We start from the raw sequence: 27,832 nt of genomic DNA on the forward strand, positions 1-27,832 counted from the left end.
TTTTTTTAAAGTAGTACTCTTATTAAATTCTGGAAGTTCAACGAAATTGAACTTTTAATTGGCTAGTAATAAGTGTGGCTTTTTCATACGCGCTTTATCATTTTGGAATTTTTCAACAAAGATCAATGTTTCTTGCCAGGTCAATAGTCCTTGCCGTCTTTGAACAATGTCGTGGAGAACCAAGTTACCGTTGCGACGGATAGTAGCAGGAATTACAAGTACTGCGATAGTATCTTTCGTAGCCTACAAGTATGGCAGATACCAAGTATTGACAAACCCACCACCTCACTCATTTCCAAAATCATCAACCACAAAACTAACTTCACTTGAACCGCCTGAATACTGTCAAGACATACCGCGTGTGATTCCGGAGATCACTAAACTCGGTATTGAAGTGGTTAATAGTAAACCAGAAATTGAGCACCACACGGGGAACGAATTTACAACACATAAGCCATTGGAGAATGAAGTGCCGCTTTATGTTGTTTACCCGAAGACGACCGAGGAAGTCTCTCAAGTATTGAAAATTTGCAATAGGGAGTTGGTGCCTGTGGTTCCATTTTCTGGAGGTACAAGTCTTGAAGGACATTTCCACTCAACGCGGAGAGGAATTGTTGTGGACACTTCACGTATGAACAAAGTGCTAGCTATAAATGACGATGATTTGGATGTGGTTGTACAGTGCGGTGTTAACTGGCAGAGGTTGAATGAGGATTTAGAACCATATGGGTTAATGTTTGGCACCGATTGTGGGCCACTGGGGTTGATTTCGGGGATGATTGCAACAAACGCGTCGGGAGTGAATGCGTCTCGGTATGGGGCAATGACGGCTAATGTGATTTCTGTGACTGCTGTGTTGGCAGATGGTACTATTGTAAAGACTCGACAAAGGCCGAGAAAGACCTCGGCAGGGTACAACTTGACAAGCTTGTTTGTTGGAAGTGAAGGCACATTGGGGATTGTTACTGAGGCAGTTGTCAAAGTTTACCCGAAACCCAAGAGTGAGACGGTTGTTGTGGTACAATTCCCCCTGATATCGCATGCTACAAAGACGGTAGCTCAAGTATTCCGGCTGGGTATACAACCATCAGCAATCGAGTTGCTTGACGCAGATATGATGCATTGTTTAAACTACGGCGAATTCACAACTGAAAAGATGTTAGAGGCACCGACGATTTTCTTCAAACTAGGTGGAATCAATGACGTGGTTGTTAAAGAGAATGTCAAAATCTTGAAAACGATAACCCAGGCCAATGAAGCGGCTAATTTCAAATTCGCCAAAAACAAAGAAGAACAAGAGGAACTATTTTCAGCTAGGAAAAATGCATTCTATGCCATGATCAACTGGGGTCGAAATGAGATTGATGAAGATGTACGCATATGGGTCACTGATATTGCTGTTCCGTTATCGCGCTTATCCCTTGTATTGGACCAGATTAACGACTGGATTAAAAACTCACCTTTTGAGTCCATAATTTTGGCCCATGCCGGGGACGGAAACTTCCATGCTGATATCTTCTACAAAGCTGAGCAAAGACCCGAAGTTGAGGTGATTGTCAATCGGATGATTCAATTGGGAATTGATAATGATGGGACTGCTACGGGTGAACATGGAATTGGCAATGCTAAGCGTAGATTTTTGCAGTTAGAGTTGGGCGAGGACACTATTGATATGATGAGAAAGATTAAAATGGCGTTGGATCCAAATAGAATTTTGAATCCTGACAAGATATTCAAGATTGATCCAAATGACCAAGGTGAATATTGAGAATATAGTGCGTGGTGGTAGCAATACCGAAATTCCTTTCTCAGTTTTCCGATTTTATAGATCTTTAATGTATGATATGCAAAAATTGGAATTTACACGTGACTGCTCGTATGGGGTAGAATACGCGCAATTGTTTCTCGATTTGGAAATTCACCAAATAGAATTTTCCAATATCAACAACTGTGGTGTATAGAACGCACAACCAAACCTCGAACCCTCTCTGTTCCTGAAAGTACTTCAGGGCATGCCGTGGAAAAAGCTACCAATTAAACCACTCGCGTATGGACTACCAGGCTCGATTTTAGTGGCTTTGGGTGCGTACAAATATGGACAGTATAATGCATTACACAATCCACCCTTAAACATGTTTCCCAATTCCTCGACGACAAAATTGAAGTCACTTCAACCTCCAAAATATTGCAGAGATTTATCTTCGGTTATTCCGGAAATTGCGGGTATTGGTGTTGAAGTCGTTAGCAGCAAGCCAGAGATTGAACATCATACAAGTAACGACTTTACTACGCATCCACCAAAACACGGCGAGGTACCGCAATACATAGTCTATCCAACGTCAACTGAACAAGTCTCGCGAGTGTTGAAAATATGCAATAGGGAGTTGGTGCCTGTGGTTCCATTTTCTGGGGGTAGCAGTATCGAAGGTAATTTCCACTCAACGCGGAGAGGAATTGTTGTGGACACTTCACGTATGAACAAAGTGCTAGCTATAAATGACGATGATTTGGATGTGGTTGTACAGTGCGGTGTTAACTGGCAGAGGTTGAATGAGGATTTAGAACCATATGGGTTAATGTTTGGCACCGATTGTGGGCCACTGGGGTTGATTTCGGGGATGATTGCAACAAACGCGTCGGGAGTGAATGCGTCTCGGTATGGGGCAATGACGGCTAATGTGATTTCTGTGACTGCTGTGTTGGCAGATGGTACTATTGTAAAGACTCGACAAAGGCCGAGAAAGACCTCGGCAGGGTACAACTTGACAAGCTTGTTTGTTGGAAGTGAAGGCACATTGGGGATTGTTACTGAGGCAGTTGTCAAAGTTTACCCGAAACCCAAGAGTGAGACGGTTGTTGTGGTACAATTCCCCCTGATATCGCATGCTACAAAGACGGTAGCTCAAGTATTCCGGCTGGGTATACAACCATCAGCAATCGAGTTGCTTGATGCCAATATGGTTCACTGTTTGAATTACGGGAAATATACCAATAAGCCGATGTTGGAGGTCCCCACCCTATTTTTCAAAATAGGGGGAATAAATGGCACGGTGGTAAAAGAAAGTCTCAAAATTCTTCAAGCAATAACAAAACAGAATGAAGCCGCTAGTTTTCAATTTGCTAAGAATAAACAAGAACAAGAAGAATTATTCTCAGCCAGGAAAAATGCTCTTTATGCCATGACAGATTGGAGTCGTAGTGAAATTGACCAAGATATCCGGATGTGGCCTACCGATATTGCAGTCCCGTTATCTAAATTGTCTCATGTTTTGACCATGATCAATACTTGGATAAAAGACTCGCCTTTTAAATCAACAATTGTTGCTCATGCAGGAGACGGAAATTTTCATGCGAGTATATTTTACAGACCCGAGCAACGTGATGAAGCTGAAAAAATGGTCAACAAGATGGTTGAATTGGGTATTGTGAATGATGGGACAGCAACTGGTGAGCACGGAATCGGAAATTCAAAACGTAAGTTTTTAGAGCTAGAGTTGGGTGAAGATACCATTGGAATGATGAGAAAGATCAAGATGGCGTTGGATCCTAATAGGATACTTAATCCAGATAAAGTATTTAAAATAGATCCCAATGATGAGGGATTGCATTGAACCAGTTGCAAAAAAAAGATTGCAGTCTCCCTCAGTTATGATACAAAAAGTATATAGATTCAAATGATAGATTGTATGCACATGCCCCAAATTCGTTACAAAGTATTTGCCTTTCTTAGCTCATTCGGTGGGGTACAAACTCAAATAGGGGTTGTTGGAATACTATCCCCACTTGAAATGGTAGCGATTAAACCCGCTTTGACCACCACAAAACCGAACTGCGACTCTCTAATACCATTTCTGTTGATAACAAGGATAAAATATAGAATTGCTGTATATAGTTGTACGTTATAGATATCAAACTTAGTTAGTGTCTTCCGTTACAGGTGAGTGATTACCACTTGTGTGTTGTGTTTTAAATGTGAGAATTTCAGTCATGGTAGTTTTGTGTCAGAGTAAAATTTTTTTTTCTTTTGCTGCTGCTGCTTATCGTGTTGTATTGTATTGTATTGTATTGTATTGTATTGTATTGCATTGTATTGTATAGTAAATTACTGTATTGTGACTGTAACATTGAAATCTTTTAGGTTTATTCAATCAGTCAACATTAATAATTTTTTATACATTCAGTATACACAGACACATGGACATATAGAACTTCATATAAGCTTAGAAGTACTCTCGAAGCATAGACCCACAACTTTAAACGTTCAACAATGAAGAGTCATGGTGATTCGTCAACACGTCAGCAAAGGCGATCGTTACTTTCAACTAGTTTAAAAGGTGAAAAGGATTCTGCTACAGCTGCCACAACAACACCACTGCTGGAACAAGCAGACTTGTACTCGGAACCCCAGCTACTGCAGCACCTGCATTACCAGCTACAGAAATATCCCTTGATGTCACAGGACCATCCGATGTTACGCATAAATGAAACTTTAACTGAAGAAGAAGAGGACGCAGCAAGCACACGGTACATGGATCATCCAGAACCACGGCTTTTGGCTAGTTCGGTGGGGAAGGACTTAGATGGGAAGCTAATACCGTCATCATCCACCATATCTTTGCTTTCTTTAAATCAGGACGTATCTTTAAAGTTCACCGAGCAGCAACCACAGCAACAGCAACATCAACAGCAGAAGTCTTCTTCTGTACCTAAAACTTCCCGTACCACGTCATATTTGAATCTACAGAGGCTACAGCCTTACCAAAGAGCCGACACTACGTCTCCGCCCGTGCAGCAACAACACACATATCATTCGCAACAACTTTCCAATTCATCTTCTTTTGATGCTACTGGCTTCCAACCAATAGGAATACCGTCTAGCTACACGAATGCAAATACTAATACCGCTCTGCTATCTACTCCAGGCACAGTTCCCGATTCACCAAATCTAGATCCCGTCTCTTTAGGTGGGTCACCATCACGATTCTGGTTGTCTTCTCAGACACCGCCAAGCTCAGGCATCGTCGCTGTTGCTACTGCCACTGGAATGAAAAATAGAGCCCATTCACAAACACATCTCCATCTGCATTTACAGCTGTATCAGCAACCTCAGTACATTGTACATAAAGCTGGTACTGGTACCATTTATAGAGCAGTCAAAGGGGATGATTCGCCAGTTTTGAATCCGGTGCAAACACCAATCGAGGATCCGCCAATGACGCCATTATTTTTGAGCAATGCAGGTAACATTAAACATGTTGATTATTTCAATCACTACCATTCTAATAATAGTGACTTAAAAGAGGCCGCACCGGAGGAGGAGGAAGGCGAAGAAGAAGAGGAAGAAGAAGAAGAAGAGGAAGAAAAAGAGGAAGCTGAAACTGAAACTGAAACTGGCGCAAAGCGTCATGACGAAAAGTCACTGCTCGAGGGGTTAGTACCAGTGAGAGATGTATATAGTTGATACAAAGTGTAGCATTTAAATAGGTAATCTTGCATTGAGATATTGATGATGTAAATTATATCCTTGCTTACTACTGTCTTGGTGAATGGAACATTTTTGCCGTCAAAAGATACAGAAAAAAGAAAATCTCTACCAAACAAACCATAGATCTTTGCAACTTTAAGAATATGTCTACATATGAAGGTACGTGAAATGTCGAAACCAGTGAGACTGTGAAGTTTATATTACTAACTTTCCAAATCAAGAGGAACACAACATTACACGCACACAACCTGTGCAGGACGACTCCCAACGACGAGGCAGACACCATGAAACATTGAGTGGCATTATCGACTCGTTTATCCACTCTCATCAAACCTATCACGACCACAATAGTGACGCAGTACCCTCATTCGAAGATCGATTCACCGAATCTACAACCTCACTTGAATCTATATCGGCTGCATTGAATCAATTGCGAAGCTTGGATAATTCTGACCTTGCTGATTCGTTGTTGAATATATTGGACTCAAATCCTAAACAAAAGGGAGTCAATGCCGAATTTCTCGACACTTTAGAACGAGTACCTGTTTCTCAATTATCAGATGATGAGTTTTGTCCAATATGCACCAACAAATTCAAGGATGACAAATATCCCTTAATTGTCAAATTACCCTGTGGAGTTAAAAACTCAAAACATTATTTTGATTTGGAATGCATCGGACCGTGGCTAATGACAAATTCAACGTGTCCAATGTGTAGAACGAATGTCTTGGAAGTTGAAGAAAATCGAAGGAAACGGATTGAAGAAGAAATTAGAAAAGCTAGAGAGGATGACTCTGAAGAAGACGCCGAAGAAAGATGGGATGCCTATGGTTAAACTTGCTTGCCGATCTTTTTTTTCACTTAAACTGAAATGTGTATTTACAGGAAAATTTATCAAGAATTTATAAAGTTTTCTTAAACTCTTCTGATTGTAACAATTCCTTCACTTTCCTAGCAACTGGATCTTCCAAACCTTCATAAGCTTGAGGCAACTCAAACTCCTCTAACTTGGCCAACTCTTGATTATAATCCAATCCTTCTCTCGCCACAATTGTAGCTTTAATATCCACATTTTGCAACTTGTACCTATTCACGTAACTCAACCACAAATCAACGACTTCAGGATTGGCATCATAAGCCACCAACAGTTTATTATACGTAGTACGATGGAAATTTTGCTTTGTCTTGGCCTGAGCAAAAGGTGACTTGATCACGGTATATAATCTCTTTTCAGTCTTGAGAGAAGTCAATTTAGACATTGGTATACCCAAGTAGTAAGCAGAGCGCAATGCAAATTCACCCATACGGATCAAATCATCATCGTCGTATCCTCTCAAATGTAACGTGGCCACTTCATCACCGTATGTTTGTGGTAACCTCAAGGGTTTGTATTGTAAGAGTTCAACATTGAGCGGGATAGGACGTTTGTTGTTTTCAGGGTATGTGGTATGTGAACTTAACGTTCTGGGGGTGTAAGGTGATTGATTTTGGCGTAATTGAGATTGGAATTGTTGATTTTCAAGTTGTTCTTGCTTGGTTTTGGAGATTAGCTCCTTAGGAGTGAGAAATCTTTGAAGTACGTAGCCTCTGGTAGAGAACAACCGAACATTACTCTGTAGCCTGTATGGATGTAACATGTCTTTCTTGAAAGCTAGCAGCTTAGTACTACCATTGAAAATTTTCCACTCTCCCGTTTTGAACCTTCCAAAAATTTTTTTTTTTTTCTTCTTCTTCTTCTCAGTTCTCCCTTTGTTGAAGATTTTGATTGCAAAAGCGCACCAAAGAAGATGCCTTTACACATCGTACCCTTTTGAGAGTGTTGGAGTGTCATGGGGAAAACCAGCAAAGATAAACGAGACTTGTACTATAGACGAGCTAAGGAAGATGGATACAGAGCAAGATCAGCATACAAACTACTTCAATTAGACCAACAGTTCAATCTACTAAACAACATCACTCGTGTTGTAGATCTCTGTGCCGCCCCAGGTTCTTGGTCGCAGGTACTTAGTCATAAACTTGGCCCAAACCCGGATGCCAGAATAGTTGCTGTTGACTTACAGCCAATGACCCCAATAGACCATGTCATTACTTTACAAGCTGATATCACTCACCCAAAAACATTGCAACAGATCATGGACTGTTTCAGAGGAGATGGAGATGGGGATGATGACGGATTGGCAGATTTTGTATGCAGTGATGGTGCACCTGATGTCACTGGTCTACATGATTTAGACGAGTACGTGCAGCATCAACTTGTGTGGGCGGCTTTCCAATTAACCACCTGCATTTTAAAGCCTGGTGGAGCGTTTGTGGCAAAGATCTTCCGTGGCAGAGATATAGATTTGATGTATAAGCAGTTGCTGAAATTTTTTACGGAGGTTTATTGCGCTAAACCTCGCAGTTCACGAGGCACTAGTTTGGAGGCATTTATTGTGTGTCGAGGGTACAAACCTATACCTAATTGGACGCCAAAATTAGATTTGAATCAACTGACAGATGAGTTTTTCGAAGGGGCTGGAATCAAACACAATAGGGATGTATTTGATAATAAAGAGGAAGATGAGAGGTTGGTGGTGGAGTTTGTTGCGTGTGGTGACATTAACGACATTGATTCTGATGCTACGTACTCGTTGGATCTGGAGTCGATAACTTTGGATCCAGTTCAAAGGCCAACTGCACCACCATACAAGAAGGCACTAGAAATGAAGAGGGACGGTTTATTAACGAGAAGGTAATGCAAATCACTTGTATATGTATTGATTCTCTATCTAGTCAAAATAACAACTATATACGCGGAACTCCCCTCCATCTATTCCTCTGTTTTCAAAAATTCTTCACCTTTCAAGACCAAAGCATCAGGTTTCAAGGTTGGGAACAACAAGACCTCTCTAATGGTGTTGGAGTCGGTCAAGAACATAGCTAAACGATCAATACCACAACCCCAACCAGCAGTTGGTGGCAACCCATATTCCAAAGCATTACAAAAGGTTTCATCAATCATTTGAGCTTCGTCATCACCTTGAGCCTTTTGTCTAGCTTGCTCCTCGAATCTTGCTCTTTGATCAAATGGATCATTCAACTCTGTGTATGCATTACAGATCTCTTTGGTGGCAACAAACACCTCGAATCTTTCACATAGTCCAGGAATCTTTCTATCCTTCTTGGCCAAGGGTGACATCATTTGCGGATGGCCAAAGATAAAAGTAGGGTTGATTGATGCATCTTCCAATTCACCCACTAATTTGTCCAACATTCTAGCATTGGTCAATGGTGGTGAACATTCCAAATTGTTGTCTTTCAACACTTTTTTCAAAAATTCGCCAGTTTCAGCAGTGTGCAATTGATCACCAGCTGGGAATTTAACATTGTAAACCTTCTCCAACTCTTCAATCATATTGACTCTCTTCCATGGTCTTGAGAAGTCCAAAGTCATGGCTTCTCCTTCTGGTCCATCTGGGTGGTAGGTGATTTTGTAATCACCAGTGATTTCCTTCACCATTTCCGAAAACATCAATTCGGTCATATCCATCAAGTCATATACATCAGCATATGCTTGGTAAAATTCACAGGTGGTGAATTCAGGATTGTGAGTCATATCGATACCTTCATTTCTAAATTGCCTTCCGATTTCATAAACCCTATCCATACCACCAACAACCAACTCCTTCAAAAATAATTCTGGAGCGATTCTCATAAACATTTCCATATTCAAATCATTATGATGAGTGGTGAATGGCTTGGCGGTAGCACCACCAGCAATAACATTCAAGATTGGTGTTTCAACCTCGACGAAATCACGTTGGTCCAAAAACTTTCTAATATACTGAATGATTTTAGATCTAACTCTAAATCTTTCCCTACTTGAATCATTCATGATCAAATCCAAATAACGTTTCCTGTATCTAGCTTCTTGGTCTTTGAAACCATAATGCTCAGTGGGTAACATGTGCAAACAAGGTGTCAATAATTGAACTTTTTGAGCAAAGACAGATAATTCACCCTCACCTCCCTTGGCTGGAGTAGTTCTTCCCGGGTAACCAGTAACACCAATTATATCACCTCTTTTCAAGATATCGTGCATTTCCTCAAACGCTTCTGGTGATTCGGCATCTTGGGCTTGGGCCATAACTTGTATTTCAACACCATCGCCCTTCAAAACGTAGAATTTCAATTTTGAACCTGATTCTCTCTTGGTCATGATTCTACCAGTGACTTGAAGAGTAATGTCTTTCAAGGACTCTCCTCTTTTCAAATGACTATACTCCTTGACAAAGTCGTGCAATCTCTTGGTGACTTCAAATTTGTGAGGATAAGGATTGAAAGCAGATGGGTCTGCATTGTTCTTTTCTCTCAATTCTTCAATTTGACGTGACCTGATTTCGTGGAACTGATTTGGATTCAAATCAGCAAACTCATTCTTCTTTTTAGAAGAAGCTTTAGCGCCTTCTTGTGCGGCTGCTGGTGCTTTTTGAGCTTTTCTAGCCTCGATGGCTCTTTGCTTTTGTCTCTTTTTCAACTCACTTTTGGAAACTTGCTCACCAGTGGCTTCGTCCAAGTATGTCTTTTGGACTTGCTCAGCAACTTTATCAACTTCAGACATGACTGCAGTGGCGTATAATGTCTCTTTAAAATTGGGATGTTCAATGACTGTAGAAGTATCTACTAATGAATAATTTTTTTTTTTTTTTCTTCTTCTTCTTTTCTTTTCAATCTTCTCACGCTTCTTCAATGAAGAAAAAATTTTCAATTTGAAATAGGCTGATAAGACAAGGAGTCATTAGCAACAGCCATGCCTAACAAATATACTCCACCTACAGTTGATACTGTTACTTTGTCATCCTCGGTGTTGTTGTCTTTACTTAGGCATACATCAGAACATTACCCATCCATCTTTTCGGGTGCATTGTTGGGGTTTGAAGATGAAAAGGTTGTTGACATCACTCACATTTTCCCATTCCCATACCCCGATCAATACGAAGGAGGTTCTTTTAAATCGAAAAGTGGAAGCCAGTACCAGAAGGATTTGTTAGAAAATTACAAAAAATTGGGTTATGGTGTTGAATTTCAAGGTTGGTTTCAATCCACTCTTTCTGGTAATTTTGTAACCAGTCAATTGGTTGAAGCTGTGGCACAACAACAATTACAAAATCCAAACGTTTTCATTTTGATCCATGATATGTCCAGCATTGGTCAGGAAATAAACTTGAAAGCACTTAGGTTGTCAACTGGCTTTATGAATGCATATGTTGATGGAAAGTGGAAATCAAGAGATTTGGAGAAAAACAAGATATCGTACTTGAATATATTTGACGAGTTGGAGCTTGACGTCAAGAGTCAATCTTTGGTCAACTTATATTTAGCATCGGCTAAGCCATCTTCGATATCCGAATCCGATTACAATAACCTCAACTTGTTGTCAAACTCCAACTCAACTGCTCACTTGTTGGAATCATTATATGGACAAGTAGACTCGTTCAACTATGACCAAAACAATTTCAACTACTATCAAAGACAATACTCAAAAGAACAAGGAAGGATCCAACAGTGGAAACACCAAAGGAAAGTTGATAATTTGGAGAGGGCCAAGAACGGAGAAAAAGAATTGGATACTGACGAATGGAAGTCGCAATTTAGGTTACCTATTGAACCATCAAGACTCAATAATATGCTCTACAGCCATTCGATTGATGTATTGGCTGACGATATTTTGAAAAAGTGTGATGAAAAATTGAAAAAGAGTTTTGCTATAAATAGGAAATTGACTTTGTAAGAGATAGAATGTTTGAATGGAAATGTCGATAGATGAGATAGCTTGATACGTAGATGCTACTCTAAGAAGATTTGAATATAATCGTGAGTACTTATAAACCCCATCTTTGAAGAGTATCCGTTTCCAGTACTGTATATAAGAGGACCAGTTTGAGTTTCTTTTTGTTTTCCAAATTTCTGACTCAATTCCGCATCACTTAGTTATGGAGGACTGAAAACTCTTGATCTACTTGCCCAAAGCACACTGCAGTCCCTATATATATATATATATATATCTTACCACACTTTCAAATGAAATGGGTCCAGGATATCTCATACCTGATAAAGTCATATTTATCTCAGCATATATCAACCACTAATCTACGGGTCGCTGCATTTGCAGTGGCCCTATTTTCCTGTCTTGTATCAGGCTCGATTTTACTATTCACGCTATTTGGCCCTTCTTTCCACAATGTGCTTGGACTTTCGTACCTCGAGATAAATTGGATTGCTTCATTGTCTGCCGGCGGGATGTACTTGTGTCTTCCAGCCTTGGGTTACTTGTCAGATTGTTACGGACCTTCAATATTGTCATTTTTATCTGTTTGGTTCTTCGTGCCCAGCTATGCATTCAATAGCTATTTGGTAGGAATCGGTTGTAATAAATTGGCGTTGTATTGTGGTACATTTTGCTTGATTGGTTTAGCTACATCATCGCTATATTTCTCAAGCTTGTTGACTTGTGCAAAGATTTTCCCCAAGCATAAAGGATTGGCAATCTCGTTGCCAGTCACTTGTTATGGATTGAGTGCATTGATTGGATCACAATTACTCAAATTGAATTACTTTAGGTTGATTTACAAACTGGATGGAGATATTTTGGATTTGGCCAAGGTTTTCCGTTTTTTTGCATGGTTGTATGCTATTGTAGGGGTGTTGAGTTTTGTGTCCAGCTCTATTGTTCTCGTGGAGCAAGATGTGATTTTTGATCTAGATGAGACTGCAGTTGATGATGCAACAACCCCGCTATTACAAGACGACTTGACACCTCAAAGATCATCCAGATCTGTTGATCCCCCAAATCATAAAAAGAGGTTCATACTTTTTTTGAGAGATGTATCGGCATGGGTGCTTTTGATCTCACTCATATTGAATATCGGTCCCATGGAGAGCTATCAAAATAATTTGAGTTCCATTGTTGCTATTTTGGAGCCGGTAGATCTCAAATCTAACCTTTCGGATAAAGTCAGTGTCTTGGCAACGTCTTCAACCATAGCTAGGTTAGTATTCGGAGGGTTGACTGATGTGTTGGAGAGCAAAGGATATAGTTCAATCCCACTCTTGTTAACTTCGGTGTGTTGCGGTATTGGTGGCCAATGGCTCAACAATGTGGTGCTCAACGGTATATCATATGGAGGAATGTTTACCATTTACCCAACCTTGGTGGCGTCAGTGTGGGGCATTGATATTATGGGCTCTACGTGGGGTTCATTCATGGTTGCGCCGGCCATGGGATCGATTATTTTCTCCCTCTTTTATGGGAAAGTCGCCGATGCCGGTCAAAATGGGAATGACGTTGGGAGGTTGCAAATCTACTTTAAAGCTACTTCATTTTCATTGTTTGTGAGTTACGTTTTAATTTTGTCGGCTTATAGAATATGGCGCAAAAGAGGCCAATCGTGTTAGAATAGAATAGTTTCTTTTCCTTATAGACTGAAAAAGATTTGCATTTGTTGGGCATATCATCTATATCAACTTGAAAAAAGGTTTAGTTCATGGGTAGGCAAATCAAATCCAAGGTTGTAATTGAATCCGAGCCTCATCTCGTCTGCAAACCTGTTGAATTTCTTTGTCTTTTCAATCCACGCACTGGTTACAGTCTCCTCGTTTTCAATCACATTGAATTGATCCCAAAAGTTTTGTCTGTTCATTTCCGCAATCAAACCTTCATCACTGAAGTCAAATAACTCATTAGTTTTGGGCAATTTGTAAATATCAAGTTTTTGACCAAATTTTTGCAAAACATCGAGGGGTAACTTGATGGCGGCGTCTTTGATGGCTTGCCCAGTGTTGGCATCGCACAAATACTGGAATTGATCACATAATTTGATGGTGATCATATGTATTCCTCTCAACATCAATGAATACCTGAACTTGCTCGCCAAATACCCAAGTTTAATTGCTTGCTCGTGCGTGTACAATTTTAAATTCTCCTCCAACTGATAAAGTATTTCATGCTCGAGGTCTCTCTCGGTAGTCTCCCTTGCTGGAAACTTAATGCGCATGTAGCACTTTAGCCTTAAACGAATACCTGTAAATATCATCAAACTAAGATGTAAGTAAAACTCCGTTAATCTCCCTGTAGTTTGTAAATTCAATGACGAATTGGGTTGGAAAACAAACATGTTCAAATCACCCAAGTCTTGTAGCAAGATGCTCGTGGTTTTGAGAAAGTACTTTGACAGCAAGTGTTGATTCAGTTGACTTTCATAGTAAAGGTGTATACAATAATATGTGTAAGCCATGAAAAGTTTCATTTGCACATAAACAAGCATTGTTGTTACACTCAGAATGTTTTCAACTTGTTTACTTAACAACGGTTTCACGTTCCCACATGTGTCGGTGAGACTTGTCTCTAAATTATCTAGCACCTTAATCACTTGTTCAATTGGAAAAGTCTCACTAGCAAGCAAATGATATTCTGCCAATTTTCTGCCGATCTGAAATACATCATATGATCTACGAAACGACTCAATAATCTGCTGTTCAATATTAAGATCATAGCAGTTTGCTGACTCAACCAGAAACCGAGGCAATTGGCAGTCATACGTGTGTGCATCCGTTGACAAAACAGTTCCATAGATTACTGAAGAGCTAATGTCCATACGGGCAACATAGTGCCATATCTTGCGGCGTAAGTTTTGCATTTTTGGAGACTGCTCCGGGAAACACGAAGGATCGCGGTTCAACGAAAGGGCGTAGCAAAGTTCGGTAATAGTTCCTTGTTTGACCTGTGCAACTCTTCCAGTGAGTTGTGCCTCTGGAGCAACTATTGCATAAGTTCTAATTATGATTCCAGCTTGTAGTACAGTCAAGCTTTGCAGACAGGAAAAATCAAACTCTTTCATGATAGTATCTGCCGCTCTGAATGCATCAAATGTAACAGGGTATCGAACCAATAATGATCGACTATTGCCATGCAAGTCCAATAACGAAAGGTACAGGATTCTTAATATAATCAAGTGCATGACCAAAATGGCTAAATCATCAGCGGAGTCCACATTGGGAAAGGTGTTGATGTAATTTTCTTCGAGCTGTGGTCCCAAAATTCTACTCAATGCTGCTCTAAAGTCTTGCTCGTCGATAATTGGAATCAATACATAGAGCTCTTTGAAAAAAATGTCGAGTAATTTTTTACACACCCATGCCGGTGGTATCAAGCTAAAGTAACCAGCTATAGGGTCTCTCAAGTCAACTTGAGGAGTAACAAACGTCAATCCAAAGTGGTTCAAGGCGATCTTCCGTTTCAACTCTTCTGTGTTTAAAGTCAGGTCACCGGGGCACGGAATGTAAAAATCGCCTAACGATATTCGAGCCTTTTCTTTGAGCATGTTCAGTCTTGACGGATCAAGCTCGGAAAGCATGAGGGACGACGTGAACAAGTGCCCGTCTCTCTTGCCATCTCTTGCCAAAAGGTTGTACAACAATTTTGAACCGCCCTCGCGCCTCATTGAAAGCATGAATGGGAAGGGTCTATTTGACAAAGGTAAAGGCTCATCATCCGTGAAGCTGTAGTTGAAGTTGATATGACCAGGCAATAGTGTACCCGTCCTTTGCAAGGTTGGAGCTGTGATTGAATTTGTTCTGTTCCATTTGGATAACTGCTCGGCTCTCAACTGCTTCTCCAATTCTTGTACTCTCCGCTTGAGGTTAAGTGTTTCATTTGCATCAGCGTTGCTCTTGTGCGTCTCCACTTGCGCATTGTCTGTGCTGTTTACGGAGTTGTTACTTGGTGCATACCCGGACATTGGATCTCCATTCGGTACAGTTGGCAAAGAATTTGAGTTGAAGGCAGATGCTCCTGTAGTCCCTGCAGATTCGCCACCTTCTTTAAATTTGGATCTCGAAGCATCCTTTGTTTCCATGGCCAAGGTATATCGACAATCTTTTTTTAATCGATTGCATGTTTTACAAGGTTGCGATCTATCGCACTTGATCTTTCTTCTACGACACCTGTCGCAGCTCAAAACTTTTCTATTCCTTGTCTGCATGATTTTGGGGGGGGTGGGGAACGGGCGAGGAGCAGAGAGAAAAGCACCAGATGTGACAAACCCTTGAACGATCCAATTCGTTTTGGTTCTGTGAAGTTATTTTTAAAGTTGTCTCGTTTTATTTTTCGATTCTTCTTCTTCTTCTCTCTCGCTCTGATGCCAAAGAAAATTGATCTCTTTGAACTCCTAGGAACAGAAGAATCGTTTGCATTATACATATATACTATTAGATGAGCTTTGTAGCTAGAGAAGACTAAATGAAGACAAAGAGGATCCAGCGTTCACCTTTGCAATGCAGAGGTGGTCTCCATTACTCATGTAGATACTTGTGGTTTTTTAACGTTTTGGTCCGACCATGTCTACGGAGATTGGAGGCGGATATATGCAATCTCCGCAAATACATCTCCGCAATTGTTCCACATCCCGAGGTCCGAGCGATGGCTTTTGAATGTCACCGCGATGCATGATCTATTGAATCGTAACACTACTTCAGGCTAAACATGGGACACTCAAATTTCACCATCAAATCCTCTCAACTTCACTTGGTTGTCACGATGCAATAGTACTCCATCTCGCATCAAAATTTCCACCACTGTGCTCACACCCTCGGGAAGAGTCATCCATTGCCCTGTCAATAGAGCTTCAAAGAAGTTGCATAAAACTCTTACTTTTTCCTTCACTTGATCTTTTGTGTTGACTGATCCCAAAACACGATCTGAAATCGCAAGATATTTGATCAAAACTTTCTTCAAGTAGCTGAAGAGTGTTTTCTGTAGTTCCAAAGACTCGTTTATTTTGGCGGGCAAGGGCGATTTGAACTCCCTATTTATCAAATGGCTCAATTCTTCAATTTGCAGAAGTAGAGTAGCTCGCTGTTTTTTTAATTCGGCAATTTCTGTGGTGAAATCAAACTCTGTAGTGGCATTCTCTTCACTACACTTTGATACCTCCTTTTTCTTTTCTTCAACCATCTCTTCAAGAGTAACCGAAGTAGCTGCTGTCGCTATGGTGTCATTCTTGTCGGGAGTGTATGGAATGTTACCATAGGAGACATACAATGCTATGATTCGTTTTTCAAGTGAGGCAGACGCTTCTAAACTATTATCAAATGACCTGATTGCTCTGTCTGCCTGTTTGGTATGCTCCTGTACACGCTTTAGGTCCTTACTGAGTCTGACGATGTATGCCTCGTCCAAATCATTTTTCACCTCCGGCTGCTGCAATACCTTGATAAGCCTGTCCATTGGTATTGACTCAAAGACAACAAAACAGAAAAACGAAAAAAAAAAAAAAAAAAAAAAAAAAAAAAAAAAAAAAAATAAAAAAAAAAAAAAAAAAAAAAAAAAAAAAAAAAAAAAAAAAAAAAAAAAAAAAAGAATAAAAATTTGAAGATGTACATAGTGACACCCTCTTCACCTACGAACACTACACAACCATGTCAACTATATCACCTTCTGCATTGCAGAGCCTTGATCCGGAGAGCAGAAAAGAGATGATGCAGTTCATCGAAGCCGAACAATCAAAATCAAAAGTCCAATCATCGATTCACAATTTCACTGACATGTGTTTCAAGAAATGCAACAAAGATAAGCCAATAACATCATCAACTTTGGATAATAGAGAAGAACAGTGTTTGGTGAACTGTCTAAACAGGTTCTTGGATACAAACATCAAAGTGGTTGAAGCTTTACAAGGGAGATAGAGAGTTGTGTGGATATTTGACGATTTCGTTAATCAAATCTTGTTTATAGAATCCTGTATATCCTCGAAATCTGATAATTGATCACAAATTATTGCCAATTTTCTCAATGAGGCTAGGTTTTTCTGTATATGATCGCTTAGTTCCTCAACGTTGTACGTCTCGACCCTCTTTTTTAGTATGTAGTATGCGCCAAGGAGATCGTACACAAAGGAGTACACGAGCGGCGATTCAAGTTGTAATATGTCGTTCTCCACATCTAGCGCATGTTCGATGATCGATGGCAGCAGCTCTAGGATGCCGATATTGGTGATGATTTGATTCAAGGTGTAAAATATTTTCGATATGCTTATCAATACGCTGTTACCGATGCGGCTGATGCACACTCTCAATTGATCTAAAAGAAACGACACTAGTTTGGGGTATTTGGTGACATGACTGATGGAAGACAAAATAGTTGCAATCGTCTCAATGTAGTTCAAATCGGTGCCGTACTCACTGTCGAGTCTGTATATGCATGGATAAGCTTCGGACAATAACAGAATTGAGTCTGATTCTGACGTTATACTAGGTATGTGATTTAAACATTTTGCCAAGTTTCCTCTCAATGGTTGTATCAAATTCCGTATTGATGGGGTGTTGAGTATCTTCAAGTGTTCCAACACCTTGCATGCTTGGATCTTGGCTGGGATATCAAATTGCAAGCAGTCAATGATGAGTAGTAAGATCAACTTGCATACTTCCTTGTCCTCATTCTTTGTAACATTAATTAAAAACCACGCCTGTGATAATGGAATTGCATCGAATTTTTCATCCTGGAAAGAAAGCCGAGGTTTCAAAGCCAGCTGCTTGCCTTTGCCCCACTGAGCTAATTTTTCAATCTTTTTCAAACGGGAACAGAAATCGTTTTGAATAAATGCATCAAGGTACTCGTTGACATCCCTCTTGAGTACAATTGACTCAACAATCAATGCATTGGTTTCCGAACACCACGGCAAATTCGGATTTGCATGTAATGATATTGCTCGTACAACATCTAGATTCCAATAAGTTGAAGAGTCAAGTTTTACAAGATCATGGTAGTACGTTTCTGGGGACTGTGGTACATTGTTCAAATTCCGTAGTACCTTGGCACAGTCAACTGCCTCAGACGTCTCCGGTACCTCTTCAATCTTCATGATGTCGGACTTGGATGCACAGTGGATCAAAAAAAAAAAAAAAAAAATAAAACCTGCCAAAACAAAAAGTCAAACATTGAAAAATTTACTTAACCAAGGTCTCTTGCTAAAGAGATGAAAAACATCATCCGATTGTCCAAAGAAGTCAAGAATGCACTCAATCTTCGAAAGCCTATAGTATCGCTCGAGTCCACCATAATCTCACATGGTCTTCCGTACCCTCAAAATCTCGAAATGGCGCAATCTGTCGAGGACATACTACGAGAACACAAAGTGACCCCCGCCACATGTGCATTTATAAATGGGGTACCTCACGTTGGGTTATCTACATCGCAGATCCATCAATTTGCCGAATTGCCACGAGACTCGATAACAAAAGTGTCCCGTCGTGATATAGGCTACGTGATGGCTAATAAACTAAATGGTGGAACGACAATTGCACTGACTATGATTCTATCACACTTGATGGGGATCAAGTTTTTTGCCACCGGTGGATTGGGCGGTGTGCATCGCGATGTTCCCGGTCAGTTTTCAATGGATGTATCTGCCGATATAACTGAGTTGGGGCGTACGCCAGTGAGTGTGATTTGTGCGGGACCAAAGTCAATTTTGGATATTGACAAGACATTGGAGTTTTTGGAAACGCAAGGAGTATTTGTGGGTACGTTCAATGAGGATAGGAAACCGGTGCTGGAGTTGAAGATACCTGGATTCTATTGTCGAGAATCTTCCGTTGCTTCGCCATTTGCGTTTGGCAGTTTTGGCGAAGCGGCAAAGATTGTGCATAATCAGCAATTGATGAGTTTGCAATCGGGGAATGTGTTTTGCATACCTCCCCCGAAGGAAACTGCGTTGGAGTCGCAGTTTATTGATAACATTATTGACAAAGCGAATGATAAAGCTAGAGTGGATGGAATCTCGGGTAAGCAGTTGACACCGTATTTGCTTAGTGAAATAGCCAGTGCAACAAAGGGAAAATCTGTTGACTGCAATATTAGCTTAGTCAAGAACAATGCGCGAGCTGCAGCAGTAATTGCAAATGAGTATTACAAGTTGGTATGTTAGAGAGAAGGACGTAGACATGCAGAGGATGTGATTACTGACGAAAAAGATGTAGGAGAAAGCAACAGAGGACAAGAATGCTACAGAACTGATAGAAAATGGAGGAACAGTGGCCAGAACAGGTGAACCTAAACCACATGGCGCCATTCACGCGGATACAGACCCATCAGTCAATCTATTAGTTGTTGGTTCAGTTGCATTAGATACAATAAGCACAATGACGACCCAAACAAAACTCAAGGACTCCAACATTGGTAAAATTACAAATTCTATAGGAGGAGTGGGGTACAACTTGGCATTGGCTAGCAGTTATATCTCCAACTCAACCAAATTCATTTCTCGTATCGGCACAGACTTTGCAGGTGACACTATTGCCCATCAGATTGAGCATCAAGGTGTAATCAATGTGAAGCTTACCAAAGGGTCATGCAACAGTGCTCAGTACTCGTGCGTGCATGACGAAAAGGGTGATTTGATCGTTGCGTGTGCAGATATGTCCATTATTGAAGATACAGAATTCCTGCAACAGGTTATTGAAGAGATCAACCAGATTCAACCTCGTGTTGTACTAATGGATTGTAATTTGTCACTGAAGTCGATTGGCAATATAATTGAGCATTTTCAGGGACGGGCAAGTAGTCCAAATTTCATTGTGGAACCCACCTCGTATGTCAAAGCTGAGCGGTTGGGCAAAGTGAAGTTGAGTACATTCCCCCATAACAAGATTAAATTGGTGACTCCAACCATTGAAGAGTTGAACACCATGTATGAGTCAATGGAAAAACATCACCGGTTTGATCTCGATCGCTGGTTCCCCATACTTGATGCTATGAACATTGATGCGTCAATGAGGGATAAACTAAATCAAATTGATGCCTCGTTGTATGCAAAAGGCGTTTTCCAACAATGTTTCCACCTTTTGCCATTTTTCCAAAATGTGTTGGTGAAGTTGGGTGATCGCGGAGCCATGTTGGCTAGTATAGTGGTGAACCACAAGGACTTGAAGAGCGTGCCAACGACATCCAAGTACAAGCCTACTGCCACCGTAGTCAATGATGTTTCAAGCAAGTTGGGCGTCGTGGTTGAGTACTTTGCCGCGCCGAAACAGAATCAGGATTTGTCGATTGTCAATGTAACTGGCGCTGGAGATACGATGGTGGGTTATTTAGCTGCAAGATTGGCATCTGAATGGGATGTTGCTACTGCTACTGACGCGGGCGATGGGCGTGGTGCTTTGGGAGTGAGTTGGTTAGACTGCGAAGTAAAATCTTGTGAACAAGTGTGGAAAAAGTGGGAGGATATATACAAGGCGCAATTGGCCAGTGGGCTCACTTTGTTGAGTGAAAACTCGGTCAGCGACAAGATATCGAGATTGTGAGTATTCAGTAGCGGACCCTTTTACTGGTCTTGTATAAAATTTTAAAAGTTATTTTGTGATGTCGTCTACAACTCACTCTTATCGGTTCTGTATAAACCTGCGCGATTTTGCATGGTAGCAACCGGTCGCAAAAAGAGAATTATCCCCAATTATTAAAAGCAGAGACGAAGAAAAAGCAAAAAGATTACTCCGTCGGTTGCTTTCATCGCCTGGCTTCTTTTTTTTTTTTCTCTCTCAACATTATAACCCCATACTTACATATACATGCCCCCTTCGTTGTACTCCATTCAATTACAAAACAGCCATGTTTAGATTTTTATTGAAAGCCAAACCCGTAAGGTACATCCCAGCACTAGCTGTGTCGGCATACGCAATACACCATTACCAATTGCACTACGTTCATCCACAACAGGATCACATAATCAACTTGGACACTCAACAGCAACAAATACGCGAGAAAGCACACGAAGGCAACGATCCAATTCGTAAACCATACCGTACATTTGCAGATGAGATTGACGTTGACGACTCGATATCCGCGTTCCCCACCGTGATCCCCAGCGCTGAATACTCGCACGAGCCATTTGAATTGGTTGGACACGGAGTCCGAACGGTGACGTTCCTCGGTTTCAAAGTGTATGGAATCGGTATCTATATAAACCAGCATGATATCCCCCAAGCTTTGGAAATCCTCAAGGAATTCTCAATCAACAACCCGGCATTGCCTGATGATGAAGGCGTGATTCATGTCGCGAAAGCCATCATTGACAACCCATCCGAGTCCGACCAAGTTGCGTATGACTTGTTGGACAATGGTGTGCGGTTCCTCGCTAGAGTGTGCCCCGTGAGAAACACCGATTTCAACCATATGAAGGATGGATTAATCAAGAGTATTTTGTCGGGGCATAAGAATGTCGATACTAAGCAGCAGTTGAATCAAGGGTTGGAGGAGTTGAAGCTGGTTTTTCTGGGGTTCAGAGGGTCAGTGCCCCAGAATGATCTTTTGGTGTTGGAGGTGTTGCGCACGGGCGAGTTGGCGTTGAGTTATGTGAATCAGAAGCTGGGGGAGGTGAAGAAGATGGGGGTGGTTGGGAATCCGTTGATTGGAAAGACGTTGATGTGGAAGTATCTTAGTTCTACGAAACCATTGAGTGAGTCTTTGAGAAAGAGTTGTACTACGGGATTCGGGGCAATTTTGGATCATTATGGAAGCGGGAGGAGTTAGGAAAGATGAAGGAAGACAATGTGTTTTGTTTCGTATAGATTAAGATTTTCTACAATGTTGAAGGATTTCGGTTTTGCTAGTCTTGCTTCAATAAGAGCTCTTTCTACAAATATGTCTCAAGTTTCTCTATCATTAAATCGCCCCTTTTTTTTTTTTAATTATTAGTAGTTCTTTTTAGTTTATGTGTATTGTCCGTGTAAGAATACATCCAAACAATTAGGGTTTCTGTCCAAGTTCTTTCCCCTTTTGCATTGGTTTTTGTTCTTACATAATGATAGATTCTTGTTCAACGTTTGATGAAATAGACTTGTGAGGCAAGACCTTAGCGCCATTAACGTAGATTTCATTCTTGACTTCAACATCATCACCCAATACAGTGACTCCATCGGTTCTAGCCCATTTACCGATTCTTGAATTCCATCCAACAATAGTTGAGTTGACCCAAGCGTGGTCGTTAACCTTTGAGTTGGCAAGAAGGACTGATCTCTTGATTCTGGCACCTTCACCAACAACAACATTTGGTCCAATAACTACGTTAGGGCCAATCAATGCACTAGGATGAATCTTTGCGGATGGATCAATGAGAACATTACCGTCCTTGACAAATTTTTCGTTGGATAATCTTTCTGGGTGTTTCTTGGTCAATGAAGTCAAGTAAAGACAGGTTCCACTAAGGAAATCTTTTGGTTGACCAACATCCATCCAAAAACCTTCCAAATCAAATGAGTACAATTGTTTTTGGTCAACAAGGATTGGGAAAGTTTCCTTTTCGATTGAGGTTGGTTTCATGTCAATTAAATCGATAACTGATGGGTTTAAAATGTACAAACCAGCGTTAATTCTGTTACCAACGAATTCAACTGGCTTCTCAACAAATCTGTCAATCAAGTTAGGCGTATCTCTATCGTGAACAATGACACCGTATTTACTTGGTTCGTCAACTTTAGTGGCCACAATGGTACCAGCAGCACCATGAGCTTTGTGGAAATCAGCCAATTCTTTGAATGGGTACTCGCAAATGACATCACTGTTTAAAACAAAGAATGGTGAGTTATCCTTCTTCAACACTTTTTCAGCCAACTTCAAAGGACCAGCGGTTCCCAATGGTTCTTCTTCGACGGAAAAGGTGATGGTGACACCATACTCTTCTTCGTATTTCTTCAAAGTGGACACCATAACCTCTGGTCTGTAGTTGACAGCAAGAACAATGTCAGTGACGCCAGCAGCGGCCAAAGCTTCAATTTGGTGCAAAATCATGGGCCTGTTACCAAATTCAACCAACGGTTTTGGCAAAGTTAAGGTCAATGGTCTCAATCTGGTACCGTAACCTCCGACTAAAATCAATCCCTTCATTTTGTGTGTGTGTGTGAGTAAAAAAGAGTGAATGTGAATAAAAGATGCAGCAACTAGCACTCAGTAAGATAGTGTTAGCTATAACTTTATAGTGACAATAGAGGTCAAAGAGGGAAAAGAAAGAAAGAAAGAAGTAAAATTTTTGTTGATTTTGTTGAAAATACCTTTGGTGGTATTAAATATATATATATATTTTTTTTCTTTTTTTTTCTTTTCAGGGGACACTCACTACACACTACAAACTACAAACTACAAACTACAAACTACAAACTACAAACTACAAACTACAAAGTGAGAAGAAAAAAATGAAAATAAATAAAAACACGTATAATTTTCAATCCACAAAAAGAGAAAGAAAACAAAAACACAGTGATCTCCCATATTAACTACCACACGCACGTTTTGCTCTTTCTTTCTAGCTGGCTACAATGTTACAGTCACGCAGTTCACTCAAGTGGCGGCTTATTGGAGTATAGTAGAAGTCACTGTAAGATACAGAAGTGGTCCAGTTCAGCTACAAACACGTGTGTAATGCGTGTGTACATTGTTTGGCTGTGTGCTGGTAAAAGGCTGCATACAACGTGTTTATGTTTACATATATTTATAGTACTATAGTAGTATAGTACTGTGTATTATTCATAGTATTTGTGTAACCTAAGTAGTGTACTCTCACTCAAAAAAAAAAAAAAAAATATTTTTTAACTTAAGAGGGTAGTGTGCGTGTTTACAAAACTTAAACTTATACATACGTGTCCTTAACACGCCACTAATAATGAAATAAGAGAAAATGAACGTGTAACAGTGTACATAGTTTGAATAAAGCCACATGTGGTGGCACAAGCATACACTAATTGACCCAACCTTCTTCTACTTTCAAAGTCAGCTTCATGTGTCTAAGACAGCTGCTCAATAGTGGTCTCGAGATATCAAGAACGACATCTCTACAATCGAAGTCATTAGCTCGACTCCTATGGTACTGCCTCGTTGCTTACTGGCTTAAATTTCCTTATTCGAAATGATTGTCCACGCTATTTGGGCAACTACTGCTACTGTTGTAGATACACATTTTTCTGGCTACTTTTTTTCTTCAACCACAAAATCTAAATACTGCATACAAGAGAATATTAATCCGATCTGCATTAATCCAACGATGCCCTCTAATATCTTGCAGATTTTCCGAATGCGAAATTCCTGGCAAGCTGAAATTGAACACTGAAACCAAAAAAAAAAAAAAAACCTCCCAAAGTAGAGCGTGCAAGATCTCACTGGAAAACGATTCAAGATCAACAACAAGCTATCTCTTGAACTTAAACTTTTGTGAACAGAGTCACAAAATAATTCTATACTTCACGTCTTCAGAACATTTTGAAATTCTCATATTATCAATAGAAAAACTGAGTTTTGTGTTCCGTGCAATGGACTCGTTTCATTTCGTTCCTCTCATTTGCGATACTGCGATGCGCTGGGTCAAAGAGATCCGGCATTTCAGCGCAATTAACGACGGGGACGTTCTATATTATCACGTGACGACAATATATTGTGAATGTTGGCATTTTTAGAAGGTTTTGTAACTTTGAACCTGTACACCCCTTCATAAATCAAAGCCCTATCGGGTGTATTGAAAACCATGCTCTCGTTTCGCTGACTGAACCTTCAGTAGAGATATATCTGCGTTGAAACGATTGAAACGCGGACTATTCCTAGCGCATGATTTGACTTTGTTGTAAGGGAACAACTGGCGATGCATTAACGTCAGTTTTGTAATGGATCATGCATTTGGTCATGCTTTCTGCAAGTAACCGCCTGATTCATCAGCTGATTTGGTCATGCTTTCTGCAATCTTGTCCTTGATCCATTCATTATAAATAGTCTTTGGAATCCTTAATGGTTTCCTGTCTAGTTTATAGAGCACATTTAAAGAGCTATCCCTCGTAATAAATGTCGACTACAACTACCTCAGTGTAATACAATTTGACTTATATATATATAAACTCTTGCACATATTCTCAATAACTTTTGTTTCCCTGTCACACAGAAAGATCTACAACCCTTCCACTGTAAGAACTTGTACGTTTCGACTGCTCTGGTTCTAACTATATCAATTCTTAAGTTTCAGAGAAAACAAATCTATTTCTTTAACTCGATACCTAAATAGAAGCAAAATATTCAGTACCAAACGTTTTCAAATTCAATTTTTCTTGCATGATCATTGGTATCGTTAGTGTAGCTTTACGTGTGGCTATTTCTAGCTACTTTTATGCTTTGTAATACGCTTGATTTATATTTCAAGAAAGATTTTGCATCGTGTCTTCAAAAAATAAAAAATCTTTTTCATAAGACACACGTATTTCCACAGAGCTACATGTAGACGAATTAAGCGCTAAATTGCTAAACCTATGTAGCCACCACAGGTAGCCGAATGAGCAAAGAAAAGTACCACAGTTGAACCCCCTGTACTTCGACAAAGCACGGCTTCCCGCGGAAGCAGGTAGCTTAGCGGGAAAAAAAAAAAAAAAAGAAAAGAAAAAGAAATTTCGGTTATGGGCCTCTTGACACAATTGCACAAAAACAAATTTTGATGCCGCGGAGTTGGAAAAAGTCACTTTCAACCTCTTTGTGCGAATCAGAACTAATAATAGATTTTTGTATGCTCTGTATTCGCTTATTGTTATTTAGAATGAAAAAAACGTTTCACGTGAAATGAAGTTTTCATCAATTTCAATTTGCTGATAGGAAAGCCACAATAACTAGAAGGTGTGTTGCTTTTGGCCAGTTATCTTCTTGATTCTATGGAGATGGGGACGAGGTACGCAACTTCCTTTTACACATTTGAACTTAGTACGTGTAAATTGATCATGTCGAAATTTAAGGCTTTCGCTTATCTACCTCCTGCTTGAAAAACAATAAAAATCGAATCCCATCGAGTCTGTATAAGGTTTGTATATTGATAACAATCTTCTTGGGTTAGTTTTGGATTGATGTGTGTGGAATCGCTAGACTTTCTTACTAATTAATTCAAAAATAATAATAAATGAAAAGAAATTTTTGCTTTCAACAATAGCGCAATTATTATGAATAAAGGTGACTAGCGGCGAGGAAGGTGTGACACACTGTGAAAACCATAAATTGAGTGCAAACTGTGGCTCGCAAAGCTAAACTCGTGGGTTAATATCTATATATTTTCGGTTAAAGGATAAATGTTGTTTAGCCGAAAAAAACGTTTGCAACTCTCTTCAGGTCAGCAAGAGTAGATTATGCTGTCATGTGATGTTTCCTCTTCACACCATATTATTATGGCTTGTATAGCTTGGAGAGTAGGGGGGGAGGGGTGCACAGCACCGTATGGCGCCACACTTTTTATCTCCGCCATGTGAAGGAAACTGGAGCCGCTTAGTTTTAATTTAAAACAAAAATATATCTCTCTATTAAACAATTGGCAATCGAACACAAAAGTAAACATTTTGACATTTTGACATTCTGAAAATGCCGTACGGAATAAGTACCGGGATTGAGTAGGGGCTATTACAATGCAATGACTGCAAATTTTTAAATAGGAGTAAGCATGGAGGAAACAATGAGATTTAATCACTTGAAACGGTATATAAGTCGAGCAATTTGACCCCTTTGGGTTCTATTACTTGCGCGTACGTCAAATCAACCTTTTACAGAACCTACCATGTCGAAAACGGAGCCACGTATTCACCCCTTGGCAAGTGACACAAGCCATACACAGTTAGATAGTCATGATATTGATTTACAAGCAGCTAGATCAAACCCTTTGTCCATAGGTGAAGTTGGAACAACACTAACGAATGCTCAAAAGGACTTTGTCTTGGCAAGATTGCATTTTGATGCCTTGGACTCGTTTGAGGATTTACCCCCACAGGCAACATTTGTATTTGAAAAGATTGAGGAAATGAAAACTGAAGAAGCAATCAAAATCTTGCAAGAGGCTGTAAAGGAGCACAATGATGATATCAATATTCTGGATGAAGATTTGGACTTGTGGAAGAAACTCATCAACTATAAAGAGCCAAAACAACTGTTTAAGGATAAGCTTCGTCATTTTTTTGAAAAATCTAAATCTAAAGAGAAAACAGAGGAGCTTTCAAGTGCATCAGATGTTGAAGTTGAACATCAGCAAGTCTCAGATTCTCAAAAGAAGCCAAGTTCCGAAAAGCAAACTCATTCAAACGAAAAGGAAATAAAGCAACCATCAGAGCAGGCTGGACATGCAAATGTTTTGAGTGAAGTCAATGAGCACAAATTAGATACCCACGAGATTGTTGATTGGAATCTTCAAGTAAGGTTGGAAGCAGTTATTATTGCATATTGGTCCCCATATCCGCAAGTTAGAGCAGTCACTGATCCCTTTGACGATCCAACCATCCCTGTGGAAACTTTGAGAATGTACATCATTTCCATAGTATGGA

General features: G+C 40.1%; 17 protein-coding genes across 17 annotated transcripts; 11 read left to right on the plus strand and 6 right to left on the minus strand. All coding sequences in view use genetic code 12, as the record gives it.

The window, feature by feature from the left end:
- Nucleotides 1-166: 166 nt before the first annotated feature.
- Nucleotides 167-1,768, plus strand: KGF57_001278 (FAD-binding oxidoreductase; the record flags this gene model as incomplete). The annotated part of the gene is made up of 1 exon (XM_051750466.1): nt 167-1,768. The coding sequence occupies one exon, from the start codon at nt 167-169 to the stop codon at nt 1,766-1,768; it is 1,602 nt and encodes a 533-aa protein (XP_051610222.1).
- Nucleotides 1,769-2,012: 244 nt separating this feature from the next.
- Nucleotides 2,013-3,611, plus strand: KGF57_001279 (FAD-binding oxidoreductase; the record flags this gene model as incomplete). Its single annotated transcript, XM_051750467.1, has 1 exon — nt 2,013-3,611. The coding sequence occupies one exon, from the start codon at nt 2,013-2,015 to the stop codon at nt 3,609-3,611; it is 1,599 nt and encodes a 532-aa protein (XP_051610223.1).
- Nucleotides 3,612-4,267: 656 nt separating this feature from the next.
- KGF57_001280 (uncharacterized protein) lies at nt 4,268-5,461 on the plus strand (the record flags this gene model as incomplete). The annotated part of the gene is made up of 1 exon (XM_051750469.1): nt 4,268-5,461. The coding sequence occupies one exon, from the start codon at nt 4,268-4,270 to the stop codon at nt 5,459-5,461; it is 1,194 nt and encodes a 397-aa protein (XP_051610224.1).
- A 167-nt stretch (nt 5,462-5,628) lies between these two features.
- KGF57_001281 (uncharacterized protein) lies at nt 5,629-6,320 on the plus strand (the record flags this gene model as incomplete). Its single annotated transcript, XM_051750470.1, has 2 exons — nt 5,629-5,644; nt 5,707-6,320. 2 exons carry the CDS (start codon nt 5,629-5,631, stop codon nt 6,318-6,320), a joined length of 630 nt encoding a protein of 209 aa, XP_051610225.1.
- Nucleotides 6,321-6,387: 67 nt separating this feature from the next.
- Nucleotides 6,388-7,122, minus strand: KGF57_001282 (mitochondrial 37S ribosomal protein uS10m; the record flags this gene model as incomplete). Its single annotated transcript, XM_051750471.1, has 1 exon — nt 6,388-7,122. The coding sequence occupies one exon, from the start codon at nt 7,120-7,122 to the stop codon at nt 6,388-6,390; it is 735 nt and encodes a 244-aa protein (XP_051610226.1).
- Nucleotides 7,123-7,314: 192 nt separating this feature from the next.
- Nucleotides 7,315-8,220, plus strand: KGF57_001283 (tRNA methyltransferase; the record flags this gene model as incomplete). Its single annotated transcript, XM_051750472.1, has 1 exon — nt 7,315-8,220. One exon carries the CDS (start codon nt 7,315-7,317, stop codon nt 8,218-8,220), a length of 906 nt encoding a protein of 301 aa, XP_051610227.1.
- Nucleotides 8,221-8,294: 74 nt separating this feature from the next.
- KRS1 (lysine--tRNA ligase) lies at nt 8,295-10,085 on the minus strand (the record flags this gene model as incomplete). The annotated part of the gene is made up of 1 exon (XM_051750473.1): nt 8,295-10,085. The coding sequence occupies one exon, from the start codon at nt 10,083-10,085 to the stop codon at nt 8,295-8,297; it is 1,791 nt and encodes a 596-aa protein (XP_051610228.1).
- Nucleotides 10,086-10,274: 189 nt separating this feature from the next.
- Nucleotides 10,275-11,255, plus strand: KGF57_001285 (uncharacterized protein; the record flags this gene model as incomplete). Its single annotated transcript, XM_051750474.1, has 1 exon — nt 10,275-11,255. One exon carries the CDS (start codon nt 10,275-10,277, stop codon nt 11,253-11,255), a length of 981 nt encoding a protein of 326 aa, XP_051610229.1.
- A 290-nt stretch (nt 11,256-11,545) lies between these two features.
- KGF57_001286 (uncharacterized protein) lies at nt 11,546-12,919 on the plus strand (the record flags this gene model as incomplete). Its single annotated transcript, XM_051750475.1, has 1 exon — nt 11,546-12,919. The coding sequence occupies one exon, from the start codon at nt 11,546-11,548 to the stop codon at nt 12,917-12,919; it is 1,374 nt and encodes a 457-aa protein (XP_051610230.1).
- Nucleotides 12,920-12,984: 65 nt separating this feature from the next.
- On the minus strand, nt 12,985-15,378 carry MRR2 (Mrr2p; the record flags this gene model as incomplete). The annotated part of the gene is made up of 1 exon (XM_051750476.1): nt 12,985-15,378. One exon carries the CDS (start codon nt 15,376-15,378, stop codon nt 12,985-12,987), a length of 2,394 nt encoding a protein of 797 aa, XP_051610231.1.
- A 635-nt stretch (nt 15,379-16,013) lies between these two features.
- Nucleotides 16,014-16,748, minus strand: KGF57_001288 (uncharacterized protein; the record flags this gene model as incomplete). The annotated part of the gene is made up of 1 exon (XM_051750477.1): nt 16,014-16,748. One exon carries the CDS (start codon nt 16,746-16,748, stop codon nt 16,014-16,016), a length of 735 nt encoding a protein of 244 aa, XP_051610232.1.
- Nucleotides 16,749-16,939: 191 nt separating this feature from the next.
- TIM8 (protein transporter) lies at nt 16,940-17,206 on the plus strand (the record flags this gene model as incomplete). Its single annotated transcript, XM_051750478.1, has 1 exon — nt 16,940-17,206. The coding sequence occupies one exon, from the start codon at nt 16,940-16,942 to the stop codon at nt 17,204-17,206; it is 267 nt and encodes an 88-aa protein (XP_051610233.1).
- Nucleotides 17,207-17,238: 32 nt separating this feature from the next.
- Nucleotides 17,239-18,381, minus strand: KGF57_001290 (uncharacterized protein; the record flags this gene model as incomplete). The annotated part of the gene is made up of 1 exon (XM_051750480.1): nt 17,239-18,381. One exon carries the CDS (start codon nt 18,379-18,381, stop codon nt 17,239-17,241), a length of 1,143 nt encoding a protein of 380 aa, XP_051610234.1.
- Nucleotides 18,382-18,495: 114 nt separating this feature from the next.
- KGF57_001291 (uncharacterized protein) lies at nt 18,496-20,821 on the plus strand (the record flags this gene model as incomplete). Its single annotated transcript, XM_051750481.1, has 2 exons — nt 18,496-19,437; nt 19,499-20,821. 2 exons carry the CDS (start codon nt 18,496-18,498, stop codon nt 20,819-20,821), a joined length of 2,265 nt encoding a protein of 754 aa, XP_051610235.1.
- Nucleotides 20,822-21,125: 304 nt separating this feature from the next.
- Nucleotides 21,126-22,046, plus strand: KGF57_001292 (uncharacterized protein; the record flags this gene model as incomplete). Its single annotated transcript, XM_051750482.1, has 1 exon — nt 21,126-22,046. The coding sequence occupies one exon, from the start codon at nt 21,126-21,128 to the stop codon at nt 22,044-22,046; it is 921 nt and encodes a 306-aa protein (XP_051610236.1).
- Nucleotides 22,047-22,310: 264 nt separating this feature from the next.
- SRB1 (mannose-1-phosphate guanylyltransferase) lies at nt 22,311-23,399 on the minus strand (the record flags this gene model as incomplete). The annotated part of the gene is made up of 1 exon (XM_051750483.1): nt 22,311-23,399. One exon carries the CDS (start codon nt 23,397-23,399, stop codon nt 22,311-22,313), a length of 1,089 nt encoding a protein of 362 aa, XP_051610237.1.
- Nucleotides 23,400-27,075: 3,676 nt separating this feature from the next.
- On the plus strand, nt 27,076-27,832 carry KGF57_001294 (uncharacterized protein; the record flags this gene model as incomplete). The annotated part of the gene is made up of 1 exon (XM_051750484.1): nt 27,076-27,832. A coding segment is annotated over one exon (757 nt), but the record flags the coding sequence as incomplete, so codon positions are not given.

The sequence above is a fragment of the Candida theae genome, assembly GCF_024610275.1.
Source record: "Candida theae strain CBS 12239 chromosome Unknown scaffold48, whole genome shotgun sequence".
Lineage (NCBI taxonomy): Eukaryota > Fungi > Ascomycota > Pichiomycetes > Serinales > Debaryomycetaceae > Lodderomyces > Lodderomyces theae.